Raw genomic sequence first — 19,513 nt, 5'->3', positions numbered from 1 at the left:
ACAAATGTTTACATATCTGTACCCACAATTGATACATGGACCCTTTTAAAGGGTGCTGCCCGAGTGACAGTACCATCTTTTGCCCATTTTGTCCGACAGTCTAAAGAAACTTTCATTTTAGTATGGCAGTTCTGTCACAAAATCTCCTATTAAGAATGACCTGCTGTTAAGTGCATGCATGTATGTGTGGAAGTGCACGTAAAGGTTTATTGATCAGGGTAGGATGTAAAATGTGTGGGTAATGTCACAAGCACAACGCATCACAGTTCCCGAGAACAGCCTGGGAAGAACGACCATTGTGTTCCATTACAATTCAACTTCCTCTCTTCAGACTATGGTTTACTTCCCACCAAAACAGTATGTTGGGGGGTGTATTGGGTTCGATGGGCAAAAAGAGAGAGGGAGTAAAAAAAGAAAAGAGGGAGGAGGAGGAAAAGGAAGTGTAGAAGAGGTATTAAAACACTCCCTGAGATGGGCCGGTATTTCTCAGAGTGTCTCACACTTGTGCTCAATTCCCAAAGCGGGACGGGCACGAGGGTGCCTGTGCTGTACATGAACGTGAATGCCAGTCACGCTACAGTGTCGTCTATAGAGACACACTGCCATACATCTCCACTGCTCAGTGTATCTCTACTGTCATACATCTACAGGACTCCCGGGCAGCAGAATAAGAGCCCATTCATTCATCTAAAGAGGAAAAGAGCAGAGAAGACTCATTGAGACCTAACTTGAGACAGTGTCATAAGTCAGCAGTCAGACAGGTAATACTTTTTCATTCAACACTCTAAATGTGTTTTAAAGATTCATGGAACAAACTCTTCTTTGTACAAACTAGGGGTTAGAGATTGAATTAGATATATTCTTAAGCATAATATTTAATTATTCTCAAGCATTTATAATTTTGTCAGTGTGTCATTTAAGATCACTTAATATTTTCAGTTAAGATATGCTTTGAAGAAATGCTGCAGTATATTCATGCATAAGCTCACATAACTATAATGTGACATATACTTTATAATCAGTTTTTTGTAATTTATTGTTTTTTTACATAAATTTATCCTACAAAATTGAATAAACTTTAATATTGACTGAAAGTTGGAAAATATGAAATCAATTTGTGAAATCAAACTTTGATGATCCTAAACTCATTATTAGATCATAAGACTTTAGTCTGGAGACAGGGACACCTTATTTGAAAAGTTTGATAAAATAAATGTAACATGCTACATAAATTTGATATATAATCATGATTAGTCGATGCTCAATACGTTTGCACTTCATGTTTCTGAAGAATCTGTAGCCTCTTAAATGTCATGATATTTATAACACTTACTCAGCGCACTATTTGTCATCTTAACCCTCATAATCCCCGATTTTCTTGTATACGTTAGAGTTCTGCGGGGGTAAAAATTACCCCAGAAATTAAAAAATATAAATTTTTAATGATATAAATAATATATCATCTTTTTTGTATTGCTTGTTTACTTCCCATCTATATAATGTTGTGTTTTGGGAGATATGAAGTACTTTGTACCTGTTTATCACTACATTTCTCAACTACACCATTAGCTTGCCTGTAAAATATTACATTTTTATGAATGAAATGCACATAAATTATGATCTAAATTTGATTTAAATTGTTTTTAGATATTGATCTAGATATTTTGTGTTGAATTCGGCCATCTGGTGTTTAGAAAAAAACATAAACGTTTTTATATGAATATTGAGGGATAGTCTAGAAAAGTAACAAAATCTTATTCTACTGAGATGAAGGGAAGCATGTTTTTTAACTTAAGAAAGTGGCTTGGGTAAGATTGACCCAAGGGACTTAAAAGGGTTAAAGGATTGTAACTTTATAGCAGTTTATGATCAAGGATTGCCTGACAGGATTACTGGGAGGAAATGTATATGATGTATTATTTATAATTTTAACCAATCTTTTTAATGGATGTTAAAAGTATTAGGTATTTAGTCAGATTTCCTCAATTTCACACTGTTTAGTTAACAAAGTAATCATAACATAATCATAGCATACATATAAATATATATTTAATATATTATATCTAATTGATGTTATCATAATTGTATTGTGCTATTTAAATAAATTTTGGACTGAACTTGATCAGGTAATTATGACATTTAATAATTTAATTTCTGCATATATTTTGTTTCCAGACTGCAAAAACCCTTTTATATACAGTAATTTCAAGTGCTGAGTGTTCAGTCTTTAGAGGACATTGATGCACAGATCAGTGCAGTTGCTTTGACAGTAAATAGAGAAACAGGACCGCCATGTAAGGTAACACAGCATCCTTTAAGTAGACTGACATGTAGAGAAGCATCGTCTTCATTGCGCACACTCTCTTAATATGTGTGGCATTTTAATGTTGTGGTTTTAATGTTCACTTTACATTAATAAACTCAGTGTCTCATCCTTTACCCTTCCACAAGCAGTGCTCAAATGTTTGGCTTAAGCAGCTGTTCACCCCTTTGTTTGTTTTTAAGTTTGTGGTTAACATTTGTATTCAAGTTCATGTTTTAAACACCTGTGCAGGTTTAACCTTCTCCTTAAGGGTTTTCATTCTGTGTGTTGCTTTTCTTGTGCACATGCATGTGGTTTCTGAAACTATTTCTGTTGGACCAAATATATATAAACGTGCAGTGGACATAAAAAGGCCTCAGATGCAAATCGTCTGGCCTGATTTCTTGTTACCATTTCTCATTAGATTCTTAATAGATTCTGCCTGGCCTGATGGGGGGATTAAGCAGATTTGCTGTTATTATCATTATCTCATTTTTGACAATGGTAGTGTTTTGCAGCATTTGCATCTGAGCTTATCATTTATAACACTAACTTAAAGCATGCATGCATGCTTTAATAAATATCAACACAGCTGCCCTTCTATGATGCTTACAGTTAAATCACTCAGATCTTTAAGATAATCAACACTCTTGCTTATTTGACAGTGCTTTAATATTCCACTTTTACAACCCTGGTTATGTTGGTACACAGATCTGACTATGCTTTGTAGTCATACTTATTCTGGTAGTGTCTGACATCAGGTTAAAGAGAAAGAGCTTAAATAAATATTTATTCAAAGCTAGAGGGTAGGGCCCATGCACAGGCATCGCAGAGCCTCTTATGGTGTGGGTATCAGGATGCCAGTAGCGACATGACCATTGTGAGAAAAACCAGCATGCAATCGCTTGCCAGCATTGCCTGGCACATTTGTGAAGTGCTACTAGAATGTTTTAAAGGTGCTGTGGCAATGGTCCCAGTTTATTATACTAGTGCGAATGAGAGCGCACGGTTTTATGTTATTCTAAAGTTTATTTTTGTTATTGAAAGTTTGACAGTGGTTTAGAGTCATAAAAAACATACACTGTATTTCAACAGCTAAGAAACCTCGAGGGTTATGGGAAGCTCTGATTATTCCTAACAAACAATTTAAAGGAAGGTCGGTAAGACTATTGAAAAGCTTATCAGAATGTGGATCATAAACCATGTTTCTTATTAAATAAACTTGTAAGGGCCAGAGAATGGATGTGATAAACAAGTCATGTTTCTGTAGCTCAATTGGTAGAGCAGTGCGCTAGCAATGTAAAGGTCATGGTTCAATACCAGAAACATGCTTACTGTTAAGTAAGTATAAATTGAATGCATTGCAAATCGCTTTGGATGAACATGTTTACCAGATGCATAAATAAATGTCATTACTGAATCAATGCAGCTACAAATCTTGCTGTTTACTTAATGTATTAGCACATTTCTAGAGTCGCAGATTAATCCGATATGAAACAATTTGAATTTTTATATTCAAATTTTTGACTTTGTTTGCAGGCTTTAGGATCTTGTCAAATCCGTCCACAGTTTTATTCAGCTTAGTTACTTTAATTTGTTGTAATTAAACAACATTATAAATATCAATGTGGTGGAAATGTGCTATAACCCAATAACAATATCGTACAATCATTCACATTATGTCTTTAGAGGTCTGAATGTAATGTCAAGTCTTTTCTATTACAAACAGAAAATCATATGAGAGCAGGTGAAAGTTTCTCCTCTCTGTCATTAATCTCAGCAACATTTATGTGTGCACTGCAATCCTATTGTTTTAGTATCTTTTAGAAATATTGTTAGACTTTGACCTCTTATAATATTTCATGATAAGTGCTTTTAGGGTTTTTGGCATTATCCTGGTACTGAATAATGAATGTCAATCAAGTTACCTAATCTACTGTGGTTCTCTTTTTTTGGTAAGAAAACAACCTTGAACTTGGAGACCTTTAGAGACTTGTTTCCTTTAAAGTCGCAAGTCTGGAGGAAATTATATTGTTTGAAATTGCTTCCTAAGAAAAAATGGAGAGACAGAAGGAGAGTGGGAGCACACTGGCGACTGAAATGCTCAGTCAGTGAATCAGATATTTCCGTCCCCCTTTTCTATGTTTAAGATTCCGTTCCCACCGATGCAAACGCCTTTAACTGACATACACTTGCTCACGCTGGTTTACTGGGTTCACATCGAGTAACATTAATTTCTAAAACTTCTGGTGAGAGACTTTTTTGACCCATAAATAAAAAAATGACCTAAAAAGTGGAGACCACTCAACAACACTGTCAGAAAAAAAGGTACAAAACTGTAACTTTTTTTGTCGCTGCGTGGTACCCCAAGGTACTGTTTTGTACCTTTACAGGTATATAAACATAATACAATGTTGTACCTTTTGAGGTACATTACTGTTCCTTAAGGATCTATTGTGTATCTTTAAAGGTACAGTTAACTGTTTTGTACCCCTAAAAATTTAACTGGTACAAAATTGTTCCTTAAGAACAATTGGTCCTTAGGGTATAATATTGTACTCCAAAAGGTACAACATTTCAATGTGTTGTATACCAGTAAAGGCACAAAAATGTACCTTTTAGGGTACCACCCCAGCGACAGAAAATGGAACAACTTTGTACTTTGTGCTTTTGGGTTTTTTCTGACAGTGCAATAAGTAATATGCCTTATTAATAAATTATAAATAATTATAAATTATGCTTTATTAAAAGTCTCAAAAAGATTATTCTGAGGGTATGATTAATGGTAGGACTCATAAATATCACAAATATCTTCAATTCTGTAATTCAAGTCAATGTGACCCTTCCTGTGAAACTCCAGTTACAGTATTTGTTTGTGATTTACTGTTTACATAAAATCCTCATAACATAACGTAAAAAACATTCTCTGAAAAATTACCTTGATGTCTTTAATATTGCCTCAGTAAGGCCATGTCAAAGAATTAAATTAAGGTAAATTTTAAGATTTCAATATGAACTCAAAACTTTTTGATCAAAAATCTAAAATATTTTACCTATACAGTACAATGCTTCCTATACAATTTACACCTACATAGCTATACATTAATCTATATTCATTTTACAACCCCATTACAGTACTGTACTTTAACAATTGTCTCATTTGTTTCTATTTCTTTTATTTCTTCTTAGTAATTTAAATTGATACTTAAATAAAACTAAACTGAGCACTCAGATCACTCAGAGTTACACACTAAAAAATGCTGCACTCTTAAAATGAATGTGTATTAAATAACACATGTTGTGTCTAGTTAAGGACAATACATTTAGTGTGTTGTCCTTAACGTAACACATCTCTGTGTTATTTTTGGAACAACACACTTTGTGTTGTCCTTTCTATTTATTTGAACTCAAAATCAACACGAAATGACACATAATGTGTTAAAATAACACATAATGTGTTAAATAGAATAACACAAAACATTGTGTTAAAATTAACACCTCTTTTCTTAGAATGTGGGTTATTTTCAAACCAGAGTTAGGTCAAAAGGGACGAACCCAACCTAGTGGGTTATAATTTTACCTATATGCTGGGTCTGTTGGGTCAAACATAAACATTTTCTGGGTTAATTTAACCCAAAAGTTGGGTTCGTCCCCGTTTGACCCAAAGCTTGGTTGAAAAAAACCCAGCATTTTTGTGTATGTGTGTGTATAAAGAAGCAACATCTGAGGAATAACTTTTCGACAGTGCACAGATCTCATACATTTCTGAATTTCTACCACTTCAACTTTCACTAAATATCTTTCAGTGATGATGGATAACACATTTTACAACTGTTCATGAAGATGGAGGGCCTCCATTTAAACTGTCTGCTAAGATTCCATATTTGGCCATTGTAACGATCAGCTAGACTCATTTTCTAAGTAGACATGGCTTAGTACAGGATGGTGAGAGGGCACAGCCAAAAGCAATTAGCACATACATACTTCAATGTATCTCTGTGGTCACAGTTAGGTTTAATGGGCACTGCAGTGCAGTGACAATATCCAGTAAATAGCAGTAAATCCAAACTATTTTCCAATGCACTGTTAGTGCTAACTAAAACAAATAAAATGAGCATGGAGGCCCTGAAAAACGATTGTGACCTTGTGGGGACATTTTGAGGTCCCCATGAGGAAACAAGCTTATTAATCAAACAGAATGATGTTTATTGAGAATTTGGGTTAGAGGAAGGAAATAGATTATACAGTTTGTACAGTATAAAATGCATTACGTCTATGGAATGTCCCCACAAAACATGGAAACCAGTGTGTGCATGTGTCAGAGATAGTAGGAGACACTATTGCATTATTCAACTTTAATATTATTCCTCTTTTAAGCTGTTTAAGTACTACATTTGGAATTTTACCAAATCCTTTTGGAGACATAACCTAGACACTTTCTGGAATGACTGGAATCTGAAGTGACTTATTTCAGGACAGAACATTCATGCCAGATTGACATGACTGAAGTGATGATGTTATTTTTGGGAAACAGTATGATCCTGGACTGTGTTGATCTTTATATCTATAGTAAGATTAACACACCTGACCTCACATTTGACACCTTTGCAAGGAGCTCAGTCTCCAGACATTGACTACAAAGAGGACACAACATAAAATACTATTTGTTGTTGCTTAAAAAAAACTGAATAATAGAAATTAGATAACAAATCTATTTGCATTATTTGGATCTGCTGTATCTTATACCTAAGGACTAGAATATGATAAAGACCTAGGGGTAGGCTCTGTTTGGACTAAGCCAGCCACCTATAGCTAACATCCATACTATCAACCACATAGCAATATCTAGTTATCACTCAGAAGCTGGTAAGAGCCATGAAGCAATGTGTTGAAATTAATTCATGTCCCTGCAATTTTTTTTCCAAAAAGTAGATGTAAGGCTCTCAACTGCCTGGTTTCTCTACCTTTCAAATGTGCTGTATCTGGATTTTTTGTTGTAGCTCAGAGATTTTCAGACTATGTGTGGGGGACCCACTTGTGGGTCGCACAATGCGATTAGGTGGGATAAGTCACTTGGTTGTTTCTGTGAATGACAAATGACAATGGTTTTGTAATCAAATTTCAGTTATACAATGACAAGGAACAAAGCCTAAGCTTAACTTTTATTAAAAGAGACTGAAAGTATATTTTTCCTCATGTGCACCCTTTATTTGGGTGACATAAGCCATACCTGGTGGACTGAAACTTTCTTTGCTTTCTTTCATCATGAGAATTTAATTTAGATTATGTAGCATCCTTTAGCTACACACACAAGAACAAAAAGCACACCCAGAGTACATGTGATGTAGCAGAGAGACAGCTGCACTGTGGTCTAAAATGATCTTTGTATCTAGGCCCCCATGGGGTCATAGAAAGAGTCTGTTCTCATGTCCACTGGCATCCCCTCGCCCTATTCTGCCCTGCCAAGGCCAATGTTACCAACATGCCCCCAAAACACACCAAAATTAGAACAGTCACCCCTATGTTTATACAAGTTCATATAACTTGCTCTGCTCTCAGGGCCCTACTGTAAATATATCATATAGAAGTTTTATAAACCAAGTGGCATTTATTAAAGACAGATAGCACATGCACACTTTTACTGTGTTTACTGTGCTGTTCGTGTTCTATATTCTGATCATGGGCACAGCTGTGGACTTGCATAATTGAGACAGAAGTGCAAAACTTTCATAATTATTTAAATATTCTTAATAATAAACTACTAGATATAATAAAATGTTTATGCATTTAGAAATATTCTGGTTGTTGTCTGGTTGTCAAAGGTTTTAGGCCATCCCTATAGTTGCTGTTATGTTATGTGATGTGTGTCTGCTGTAACAATTAAAATATTGAGAGGAATTGATACATCACCCAAAACTGATCTAGAGACCAACTGGTATAAAGTAATCACCACAATGGCAAAAAATCAGAAAAAAAAGGTTTTGGGTTTGATTGAAAGCGGCCCTATTATGCAAAATCCACTTTTACAAGGTGTTTGAATGTAAATGTCTGTTGGCAGTGTCTAAACCCACTCACCCTACAACAAAAAAACACATACTCTTCTTATTTAATCCACATTAAACCAAAGCAGTTTCATTAGACATGCTAGTTGATTCTCTTGTTAATGTGAAGTCACACTGATAAAGCCCCGCCCACAGCCACTGACTCACAGTCCTGCATTACCATAATTTCCGTACTCAGCGAGTTGTACATTGTCCGCCATATATCAATAGTGAGATGATATTGTCTCATATTGTATTCACGGGAATCCATTTTTTGTAAGGGAGTAAAGATCAGTAGCTCATTTGCATTTAAAGGTACACTTTAAAGGTACACAAACAAAAAACAGCATATCAAATATGGGCATTTTGGACATGCTATAACAAATGATCTGTGGGGTCTTTTAAGCTCAAACTTCGTAGACACATTCTGGTCACAAACAAAACTTTTATTAATATTACATCTTGTAAAAATGGGCATTATAAGGGCCATTCAAGGTTTGCAGTTTACATTTACAATAGTTTTCTTTTTAATGCAATGATAAAAAAAGTTTCCAAATACTTTTTTGCAAATCTGTCATCCATACACAATTAACGGTAACACAAACCGATCGTTTCTTAGGACATTGATGTGTCGCCACGAGCCGCAGGGTTTAATTTGGATTTGTCTGTGCATGTTTTTTGTCTATCAGAGTTTGATTCACTTGCACGACTCACAGACTGAAACGGTTGGACTTAAAAATGTACATTTGTGTTATGTATTAACACGGGTGCCTGATTAATACGGATAACTGTGAGGTATCTGAACGTGTTGTCTAATTTTGATCAATGTTCTTTTTGTATTATTTTTATATTATTTCATTTTATATTTTTTTTTTAAATGTTTTAATGTTGTGTTTAAATGTAGTGTGTTATGGAAATGTGCTTTTGGCAATGTTTTTGGAAACCAGTGTTTAATAAATAGCTTTTATAAACTCTAGTGATGGTCTTTCATTATTAATAAATCATTAGCTAATGGTTTGCAAATATATCATTATGTTGTGACTTTACATGTTGAGGCACATCATTATTAACTCATTATTTAGTAATTGTATTAATTAACACACTACTAATGCTGTAATTAATAATATATTAATGCATATTAGTTTACCTGTATTATCTGGAAATTCATTGTGGTAATTAACAAATTAATTAACACTCTTAGTTCATAAAAGAAGTGATGATGGAATTAAACCACAATTACATATTTAATTAATAACAATTCATATATGAACTAATATATTAATCAGACAGACTCTTCATTAGTTGCTAATGAGGCAATCATTAATGAATAGCTAATGAATAGCTTAGATAATCATTAGTAATACATTAATTCAGTATTATTTGTGCATTAGTTAAGCATGAATTCATGATTATTAGTGCACCCTTATTGTAAAGTGTTACCCAATTAACATACATTTACTAAATCACTTTATTAAAAAAACTGGAAAACTTTCTTTATTTGATCTAGCAGGATTACTCTCAAACTGTCCACATTTTAAAAAATAGCTGCAGGGAGCAGAACTTGAGTTTCATGCGACTGTTGTGGGATAACTGACTTTAACTTTTGCTCTCTCTTTCCCTCTTGTTTTCTCTTTCTCTCTGTCATAGATAAAGTATTGGTGCTGGTGTGTAGCAATGGGGGACTGGAGTCTCCTTGGTAATTTTCTGGAAGAGGTTCAGGAGCATTCAACGACAGTGGGCAAGGTATGGCTGACTGTGCTGTTCATCTTCCGTATCCTGGTTCTGGGCACGGCCGCGGAGTCATCGTGGGGTGACGAGCAGTCTGACTTCATGTGCGACACGCGACAACCTGGTTGCACCAATGTCTGCTATGATCGAGCTTTCCCCATTGCTCATATCCGTTACTGGGTGCTGCAGATAGTCTTCGTGTCAACACCATCCCTTATCTACATGGGCCATGCCATGCACACGGTCCACATGGAAGAGAAACGTAAGCAGAGAGAGCAGGAGATGGCTGAGGGAGAGAATGAAAAGGGACGAGGAGAAAAAGAATATTTGAAGCAGAGAGAAAAAGCAGATGATGCACCGCCCAAGATCCACCTAAGAGGTGCTTTACTGCAGACGTACATCTTAAGTATTTTTTTGCGCTTAGTCATGGAAGTGACCTTTGTGGTGATCCAATACATGTTGTATGGAATCTTCCTCAATTCTCTGTACCATTGCGACACGTCACCCTGCCCAAACCCAGTGAACTGTTACATGTCACGGCCGACTGAGAAAAACGTCTTCATAGTGTTTATGTTGGTGGTGGCAGTTGTTTCACTGTTCCTCAGTGTGCTGGAGCTCTACCATATTGGCTGGAAGCGGTACAGGGAACGTCTTAGAAAGTATACCAATAACCATGCAGGTAAAGGCCAACGCAAAAATAGCAAAGCTGTTTCTGTAATCAAAACAACTATTCCAAAAGAAATGCCTGACACGATTCAACCAAGTCCAACCCAAACTTGTACCCCACCTCCGGATTTCAACCAATGCCTAGCTTCGAGCCAAGTACCAACATCACCTCCACATCTTCATCCCCACCATCCTTATCATATTCACCAAAGCTGCCAGCCCTTCACTAACCACTTGGCACACCAGCAGAACTCTGTCAATATGGCGACAGAACGGCACCATCATAGTCATGATGACTTGGAGCCTCGTGAAAATTTTCTGCAGATGAGCTTTGAAAGCCCTCTGCCCAGCGCCCCCTCCACACCTTCACCACACCAAGACTTCTTCAAAGACAAGCGGCGGCTTAGCAAGGCCAGTGGCACTAGTAGTAACCGGGCCAGACCAGGAGATCTAGCTGTTTAGGCTGGGTTAAAGAGTGTTCCAAGAGAAAGTCAGGATTTAGAGGAATGATGAAGGGGGTTTGAGTCTGCTTGTCAGTTGGTTTCGAGTGTTTTATTGACCAACGTCTCTGTAGAAGGGCTTAAAGAGCAGCATGAAATATAAGACAATGAGATAATGAGAGTGAGCACAGAGAGAGAGAATCTGTATCAGAGCATCTAATCTGGTTTCATTGAAACTTGTCATTGTTATTGAATGTAGGGTGGGATCAAATGATCTTGGGTAAAAGGCTTTTTATATGACATAGATCAATGATTTAGATAACTATTAACTATTGATATAACCTTGGGTGCATTTATAAAATAGTATTGCATAATTTTGTTTTGACTTCTAGCCGTGTTGATGACATCTTGCACTGCTCTTCAGAATGTCAATGTCCATCCCTATAATACAACACAGCAAAAAGGAAATCTTGGTTAATCCATGAGACCAAACTAAATCAGAAAAAAATGGTACCTGGGGCAGGACCTTTTCAAAAAGTACACCCTAAGTTAAAAAAAGAGTTCATATTAGGTATATATTGGTACCAAATATCTGTATCCAAGTGGTACATATTAGGGCCTTTTCAAAGGGTACTGTACCTTGGGACCATTTTTGACCATTTTTCTGACAGTGTATTGGCTATATAGAAAGGGGCAAACCTCCAAATGTATTATTTTATATGAAATGCTGTATATGAACACAGTAGCAAAAATGACTTATTTAAGTAAAGAAAAAAACAGTTTGATGTAATGTGTAAAAACACTAATTTGAGGGTTTAAAAATGGTTAGGGTTCGAGTTAAGGGTAAGTTGGGGTATCTTTGATTAAAACGTTGATCCAGGATCAACAAAAAATTTTGATCCAGGATCACATCTTACTTGGTGAAATCTTTAAAAACAAACTGCATTAAAGTCAAACATTATTGCAGTCATGTACTTTAATATACTGTAGTAAAACAACTTTTACATTTTTTAACGACAAAAGCAGATATTATATAAGATATTGAGGATTATGATTTTAAGGTCAGGATATGATACACCCATTAAAAGTGCGCCATGGAAAAACTATATCAAAACTATCAACCAGATCTCATGAGAACAAAATAACTATTTTACATGCTGGCAATGAATTTTTATCACAAAACAACCTAAGATTATCAGGAAAACAAAAGTATAGCTCCAACCCAAGGCCATGCCCAACCCAACATCACTGAGGTTAAAGCAAATCATATTAAAATTAATAGGAATTAGCCACCTTGTAAGTTACAAATTGCCATTAGATAAGTGTTGTAAACACTTCCACAACAAATCACTCATTGTATAGGTGAAGGTACATATATGAATGAACCTGACTACAAAAGAGCAAACATGAAGTTAAATATTTAACATTTAACTTTGCTATACTGTATGAACATCATTTTTCTGATTAATGGAAAACAGGGTTTGTTTTTATCTAAGCACTTTGATGAATGTTAAAAGCATTCTAGTAATGTTATTCAGTCTTATAAATAAAGTTATTAGTCAGAGAGTGTTCCCTAGCACTACGCTATCTATCATTCAGCTAAAAGACTAGTACTTTGATACATTATTGACACTGTCTGTTCATGTTGTTGTCCACCTTTTTATTATATTATGGTTATATTATGCAACATATAACCTTACACCAGTGTGTGGAGTATGGATGTTAAATTTAGAAACTAGAGTGAGGATTAGAGTTGATCTGGAAATCTTTGTCTGACATTTTTATCATTGCAATGGATGACATCTCTGCTTTATTTCACGTTATTTCTCACATGATTGCACAGTCACATTGTCTCATCTTGAGTATGAAATAAAAATATGCAAACACGGTAATAATACATGTGTGACATTTATTTACGCTATATATTTTCCAATAAACCACGTGATCTGCATACAGCTGCTCATGAATCTTTTTCATGGAACTGCTACTACTTTTAAACAATTGGGTTGTGTGCGTACTGTATGCATCACGGTCTGACAACCAGTTTGCAAATGTGGTAAGCTGTTCCTGTATTTTGTGGATGACACCACGTCATTGTCATTGTATGTGTGGGTTTTTTTGCATGTGAGATGAAGAAATAATTATAAATTAATTGATATGAAATACTCACAATAGTTTATATCTTTTAACTGAACCTTTTTAGACAGAAAAAAAACGTTCTTTTACAAAAGGGTCCTGGTACGGTGAGTCAAAAGAAACAATGCAAACTTATTTATTTGCAGTAATTCGCCAGTAAAATTATTCTTTAATAATACACATGCTCCCAAACCTTTTACGATTCCCAACAGTATAACTACAGTAACTACGTAGTTATTTTCTGTAATATTTAAGATAATGTTGCTTTCTTTAGAAACATTGTTGCACAAGGTAAAACACAACGAGTTCCCCAAAGATATGGACGGGAAATGTAGTTCTACTATTATTTTCTCAAACAGAGCTTATGGTCAAAGAAACTACATGTCCCATAATGCACCCCACCGCCAGCCGGCGTAATGTCAGACTACACGAACGGAATGAGTGCAATTCAAAACCGGTGGTTTTAACTTCACGACTGAAACCTTCAGGTTGGTGATATTATATTTGTCTTTCTCCAGTGAATATTTATTAAATACAGGCTATGCTAGCATTATATGTAAACTATACAAGAGCGTATAGCTTTACGAACATTAATATTGAATGTTATGGTAGTTGATGTGTTTGGGGCATGGACTTGAGCTTGGGTAATGGAAATATACTGACACGTTTAGATCTGTATTTCATATATATATATATATATATATATATATATATATATACAGAGAGAGAGAGAGAGAGAGAGAGAGAGAGAGAGAGAGAGAGAGAGAGAGAGAGAGAGTTCTATTACACATGAAATGTCATTCCCTCCATACTTCCTGTGAAGCACTACTGATATGTATGGAATTAAAAGGTTTATCTTTCATCAGGTGCATTATGTGGGCACGTGTGGGTCTTTTGAGTTCAGTGGCCCTTGGGTCAACAATGTTTTGGGCTCAAAAGAATAAGACAGAAGAATCTCCATACGAGCTTAAATTAATTCAAGTTTTATTCAGACATGGGGCAAGAACACCATTGAAATCCATTCCAGATGTGTTGGAGGTAAGAGAGCTGATTACACAAATCTGCCATTACTTCTTTATTCTTCACACATCTCTAAACCATCTGTAGGAGCCAATATTGTAACAGGATGCTCTTTTTCTCAAAGACTAATTGTCCAGTATGTCGCATGGTCTCTTCATATCCAGGCACAATGGATCCCTGAACTCCTCAAAGCTCCTGCTCACACTGAAATAGACTTTACGATTACAGACCTGCATGGAGGACCCAGACCCCCATCTCCAGTAGAGGACAGCTACAGGTCAAGAATATTGACAGTGAGTATGCATCTGCGTATATGCACATTCTTAGACTATGGAAAATGTCTTATGCATTTTCACTTTTATTGCTGTTAGTATTTGCTAGTAATGCATGGTAAAATTTGTGGTCGGCCAGCGATGGGTAACTTTGGGTTTTAATAGCATAAGCTAACACCCTGTCTATTTATTATACAAATTCACCTTGAATGATTTGCTGATTTAATTAAAATGATTTACTGAGATTTAGCTGTGGAAGATCTTGACAGGCCTGCACAAAGTTCAGACCTGAGCTCCACTGAAGACTTTTTCATAAATTGTAGCACCAACTGCAAAATCAGACCACATTTCCCAACATCAATACCTGACCTCACTGATGAGGCTTGTGTTTGAATGATTGCAAATCCCATCAGCCATATTTAACCTCAAAGTGGAAAGTCGTCCTAGGTATGGAAAGGGAGCACAAACTCATTATAACACCAGTGGTTTCAATATTAAATGTTAAGCAGTATGGGTTTGGTGTTCACTACACTGGCCGTATAGTAAAGTTTCCACTGTGTAGATTTACTGTATACTTTCCAATGAGTGTTACAGCTTTTTACTTTTCCCATTGAGTGCATGATAGGAATGCAGTAAATTGAAGTGAAATAGCAGAATTTCATAACATGCGCATGTTTACATGTGTTTATCTGAAAATAGTGCCGAGCAGTCATATAAGAAGAGTAATGGCATTGACTGTGGCTTCTTTCATAGGGTGGAACTTATCCAGGTCAGCTGACCACAATGGGTATGGAACAGATGTATGATCTTGGAGTGAGGCTGCGAAAGAGATACATAGAGGACATACCTTTCCTTACACCTTCTTTCAACCCCAAAGAAGTTTAGTGAGTGGACAACATAAATGTTTTCAGATTTTTGCCTAAAGTATGGAGGGACCCAAGCAATATTTAGAATTGTATTAAAAGACTAGTCTATAAAGGTGTCATAGAATGTTAAACTTTATTTACCTAGGCATAGATGATTAAAAAGGGTTCTGTAAATGGTAATGACATTGTGAGCCTTAAACATGATTGTTTCCTTCTTATGTTAACCTTGTACATGCAAAAAAGACAGCTGGAAAACAGCCCAATCTCAACATTACACAGACTGTGACGTTACAGTTAAGATGTACGCCCCCAATATTAAAGGTATAACGGAAGATTTTCCCAAATTTTTGAAAAGAACCGCCCCTCCACTTAAAAAAAATGCACATGGACAACACTGTACCTGCTCCAGAGAGGGAACGCCTATTAAACGTGTGCACGAGAGAGAGCACGGACAAGCCCAGTTCTTCTCTTCACTCTTTTTACAAGTTGCTGTTGGCATGTTTACCGTGTCTGTGCAGGTCGTGACTTGTGCCAGGGCTAGCATCGCTAATCATAGCTGACATAAACTTTTACTAGCAGTGATTTTAAATGGATTTCTCCAAATATCATGCCAAACTTTCCCTGTCGAGTAGAAACTTTGCGTGGGAAGCCCAACCTGTTCTTTTAGCACATGCCAGCGTGTGAAATAGTCTCACGAGCTTCAATAAATGGTTGAAACCGTAGCCCACCACACATATACACCTGAAAGTACGCATGCGCAGAAAGAGAACCTAGGGACGATCAAGCAGATTACCAGAATGATTGACAACTAGATGACCAATAGAAGAAAATCTTCTGCTATAACTTTAAATTACACATTAAATTAATAACAATGTTGTTACAATGCTAAAAACAAAGTTGTTAGCGCTATATGTTACTTAATGCTATATGCTAGCATTTAAGGGTAAAGTTCTACTATTGATGTTACAGTTATCTTATGCAGGTCCACAAACTTACCATTCAGAAACGTCCCATTAACAATTTCCAAACTATTGATTTATTCCTCAAATTCCGTTTCTTCATCTGATACAGAATCAAACATAAGGTCTGTTTACACAAACAGCCAATCAGAACAGAGCTCAACATTATTATTCATAACCCTTTCAAGGCAAATAAATATTAGATTAACATATTTTTCAATACATTCTTTGGCACCTTTAAACATCAGTGAAACCAATCCAGTGAACTGAATTTCTAAAATACTACAAAATAGACAAAGAAACTGAACGTTTAGGGTATTTATTGGACAAAATAATTTGTCAAAAAGGCAAACCTTATCGAATATCCAAAAAGTATCAGAAAACAAAAAGTTCACAGGTAATATCACACATACATAGACTACAATTTTAATATTTGTTCATTCACTTTTGTAGTCATTCTCTTGGGTTATGTCTTTATAAACTACACACATGTAATTTTTTGTCAAGTCTCCTTAAAGCAACACCAAAGAGTTTTTTTTACCTTAAAATAACGCTTCCAAAACAGTTTCAGTCGTTCATCCACTCTAAACAGGGTGAACAGCACTTTCACATTCGCTTTGCAGCCCTCTATCGGCCAAAACCGCACTAAAGAAGTTTCCAAACGTCGGGTAGTGGTCCTGTAGTCCGAGTGAATACTACAAAAACTTGCTTTACGGCAGACCTACAATCCAATCAGAGCCAGCTATGCCTCAGTATTTATGACAGTGGGTAATGGACAATTACGCTTCTAACCTGTAGGGGGAGCAAAGAGCCAAAACTCTTTGGTGTTGCTTTAAAGGCAGGGTCAATGATCTCTGAAAGCCAATGTTGACATTTGAAATCACCTAAAGAAACACGCCCCTACCCCAATAGAATCTTTATCGTCTTTTGATAGACCCGCAGACGTGTGTTTTGGTAGTCGGCCCGACTCCCTTTTCCAAAGTGTTTTTCAAAAATCACACACCTCGCCTTTAAATACTTCTCCTGAAAATTCTTCAGTTATACCTTAAACACACAAATGCACTGATGAATGCATATAAATTTTTTAAGCATCATTAATAAAATAATTTGAATAAAGGGTAAAAATTGTTCAGAGTTGGACATCACTATTGTATGTGTTTGTTTTTTTTGTTTTTAATCACTCTTTGGCTATGCATCAAGGTAAACCATAATGATGTAACATCTTTCATGTACTTACTGTATAGCATTCGCTCAACCAACATTGTACGCACGATTGAATCAGCAAAGTGTTTGGTGGCAGGACTATTCCAACAGAAACAAGCAGGTAATATGAATGCTCAGTTATGCTGTTTATCACACAATAGTTATTATATATACACATTACTTTATATTGACATTTCTGTTTGATATTCATCCACTGTAAGGTGTTGTATCCATCCTCACTGACAAATCAGAGAGCGAGGTCCTCTACCCCAACTATCACGGATGCAAGCTGCTCAGGCTGCACTCTGGGTAAAACCTGTTCGTCGGCATAGTGACATAAATAATCAATGCTTACTTGTGACTGGTTAACACCATGTTTCTCTGTATATGATTGGTTGTGGTGCATGACACACAGTCCACGGTGGGCAGAATCATCTAAGCTTTCAGACATTGCAGAGGACCTGCGTAGCATCCAGAGCGCGTTGGGGGTCGGTCCTCATCAACCTCTCGACTTCATCCTCATTAGAGATGACATGGTGGCCAGAGAGGTATAGCAGATGTCTGGTGATAGAAAAATTGCGCAGATACGTCTGCATTGCCTTTGTTGAGGACTGTTATGTGTATTATTGGTCCTAGACCCACGGCCTGCCGGTTCCTACAGCGCTTGAGCATTGGAGAAATATTGTGGAAAAGAGAGCAGTAGATGTGATGTGTCACATATATGAGCCCAGCAAGAGGTGAGACGGAAATGTCAGGCATGCAGAGATAAAAGATGTTTAGCAGAGGACCCTGCTAAGATTTTTGTCTTTTCCCTCAGACAGATTGTACAGATGTGTGTGGGTCCTTTTTTTCACATGCTCATAACGAATATAGAAGACAAAGTTCAGGGCATCAGCTCTTATCCAGACAGGTACGCTAATCAATCCCTTCACTTTCAAACAGACATATTGTGTTTAAAAAGCATGCTTGTTATATTCTTAATGCAATCACATTCATACATCTGTGGTTGGAAAGTTTAGATACTTTTGACACTCCTAATATTTCCAGAACAGGTGCTGCCCCACAGTGGTCAAAGGGCCACATTTTTTAAAGTAACTTGCTGTTTGTGTTTTTAATTATTACAGAAAGTTGTTCCTGTACTCTGTGCATGACACCACACTGATGCCATGTCTCATGGCTTTGGGGGTTTTTGACATGAAGTGGCCACCGTACGCTGCCGACATCACACTGGAGCTGTATCAGCACCGTCAAACTAACCAGCATTATGTTAAAGTTTCCTATATTGGCCAGGTAAGGTTTGCTTGGGAAGCATAGCATGGTAGAGGCATTGATGTCCTTTATAAATGTCTGTAAAAGCTGATGTATGTAGCAGTACGGCAGTGTGTGGGAAATGTTCATGTATGAATATTGAATAGCTTCGGTTTTATTTTATCATGTAATTTCTGCTGTCATTAACTTTCTTCTTTGTAGATTCCTGAATAAATGTATTTTGTGATGTCATCATCTGTAGCTGTTCTCATTTTTATACATTCAGGATCAAAAAATCCCAGGCTGCAGTGATGTTTACTGTCCGCTGAATGAGTTTAAGGAGGCATTGGCTGTTTACTCTGTACCTCTTGAGCGCTACCAGGCCCTATGCAACAGTGCAGAGCACCATCCCGAACTCTGATTGGCTCTTAAGTTTTACATTTTCCCCAGAAAACAAATGTTTTTCACCAGTCTAAGCTCTTCTTTACAGCCGAGGGGCATCATAATGTTAACAATAAATTGCTTTTAAAATCTATAAGTCGATTTTTCTTTTGCGTATTATGTGTGTAAAAAATTAATAAATGTCTTCTTAAATGTTTTTTAAAAACATGCACTCATTTTTTTTGTGTATT

At 36.3% G+C, this 19,513-nt stretch overlaps 2 protein-coding genes across 2 annotated transcripts; both read left to right on the top strand.

Annotated features, from left to right (window-relative positions):
• The first annotated feature begins 493 nt into the window (after positions 1-493).
• On the top strand, positions 494-13,057 carry gja5a (gap junction protein, alpha 5a). The gene is made up of 2 exons (XM_065251745.2): positions 494-761; positions 9,991-13,057. Exon 2 carries the CDS (start codon positions 10,018-10,020, stop codon positions 11,197-11,199), a length of 1,182 nt encoding a protein of 393 aa, XP_065107817.1. The 5' UTR covers positions 494-761; positions 9,991-10,017; the 3' UTR covers positions 11,200-13,057.
• Positions 13,058-13,672: 615 nt separating this feature from the next.
• On the top strand, positions 13,673-19,438 carry acp6 (acid phosphatase 6, lysophosphatidic). The gene is made up of 11 exons (XM_065251746.2): positions 13,673-13,801; positions 14,180-14,351; positions 14,498-14,626; positions 15,359-15,489; positions 17,675-17,754; positions 17,855-17,942; positions 18,049-18,181; positions 18,270-18,370; positions 18,451-18,543; positions 18,758-18,923; positions 19,168-19,438. The coding sequence occupies exons 2-11, from the start codon at positions 14,187-14,189 to the stop codon at positions 19,300-19,302; spliced, it is 1,221 nt and encodes a 406-aa protein (XP_065107818.1). The 5' UTR covers positions 13,673-13,801; positions 14,180-14,186; the 3' UTR covers positions 19,303-19,438.
• Positions 19,439-19,513: the final 75 nt, after the last annotated feature.

Source organism: Paramisgurnus dabryanus, chromosome 15, assembly GCF_030506205.2.
Source record: "Paramisgurnus dabryanus chromosome 15, PD_genome_1.1, whole genome shotgun sequence".
NCBI lineage: Eukaryota > Metazoa > Chordata > Actinopteri > Cypriniformes > Cobitidae > Paramisgurnus > Paramisgurnus dabryanus.
The sequence above is the reverse complement of the archived record's forward strand: the minus strand, read 5'-3'. Positions and strand labels throughout refer to the sequence as shown.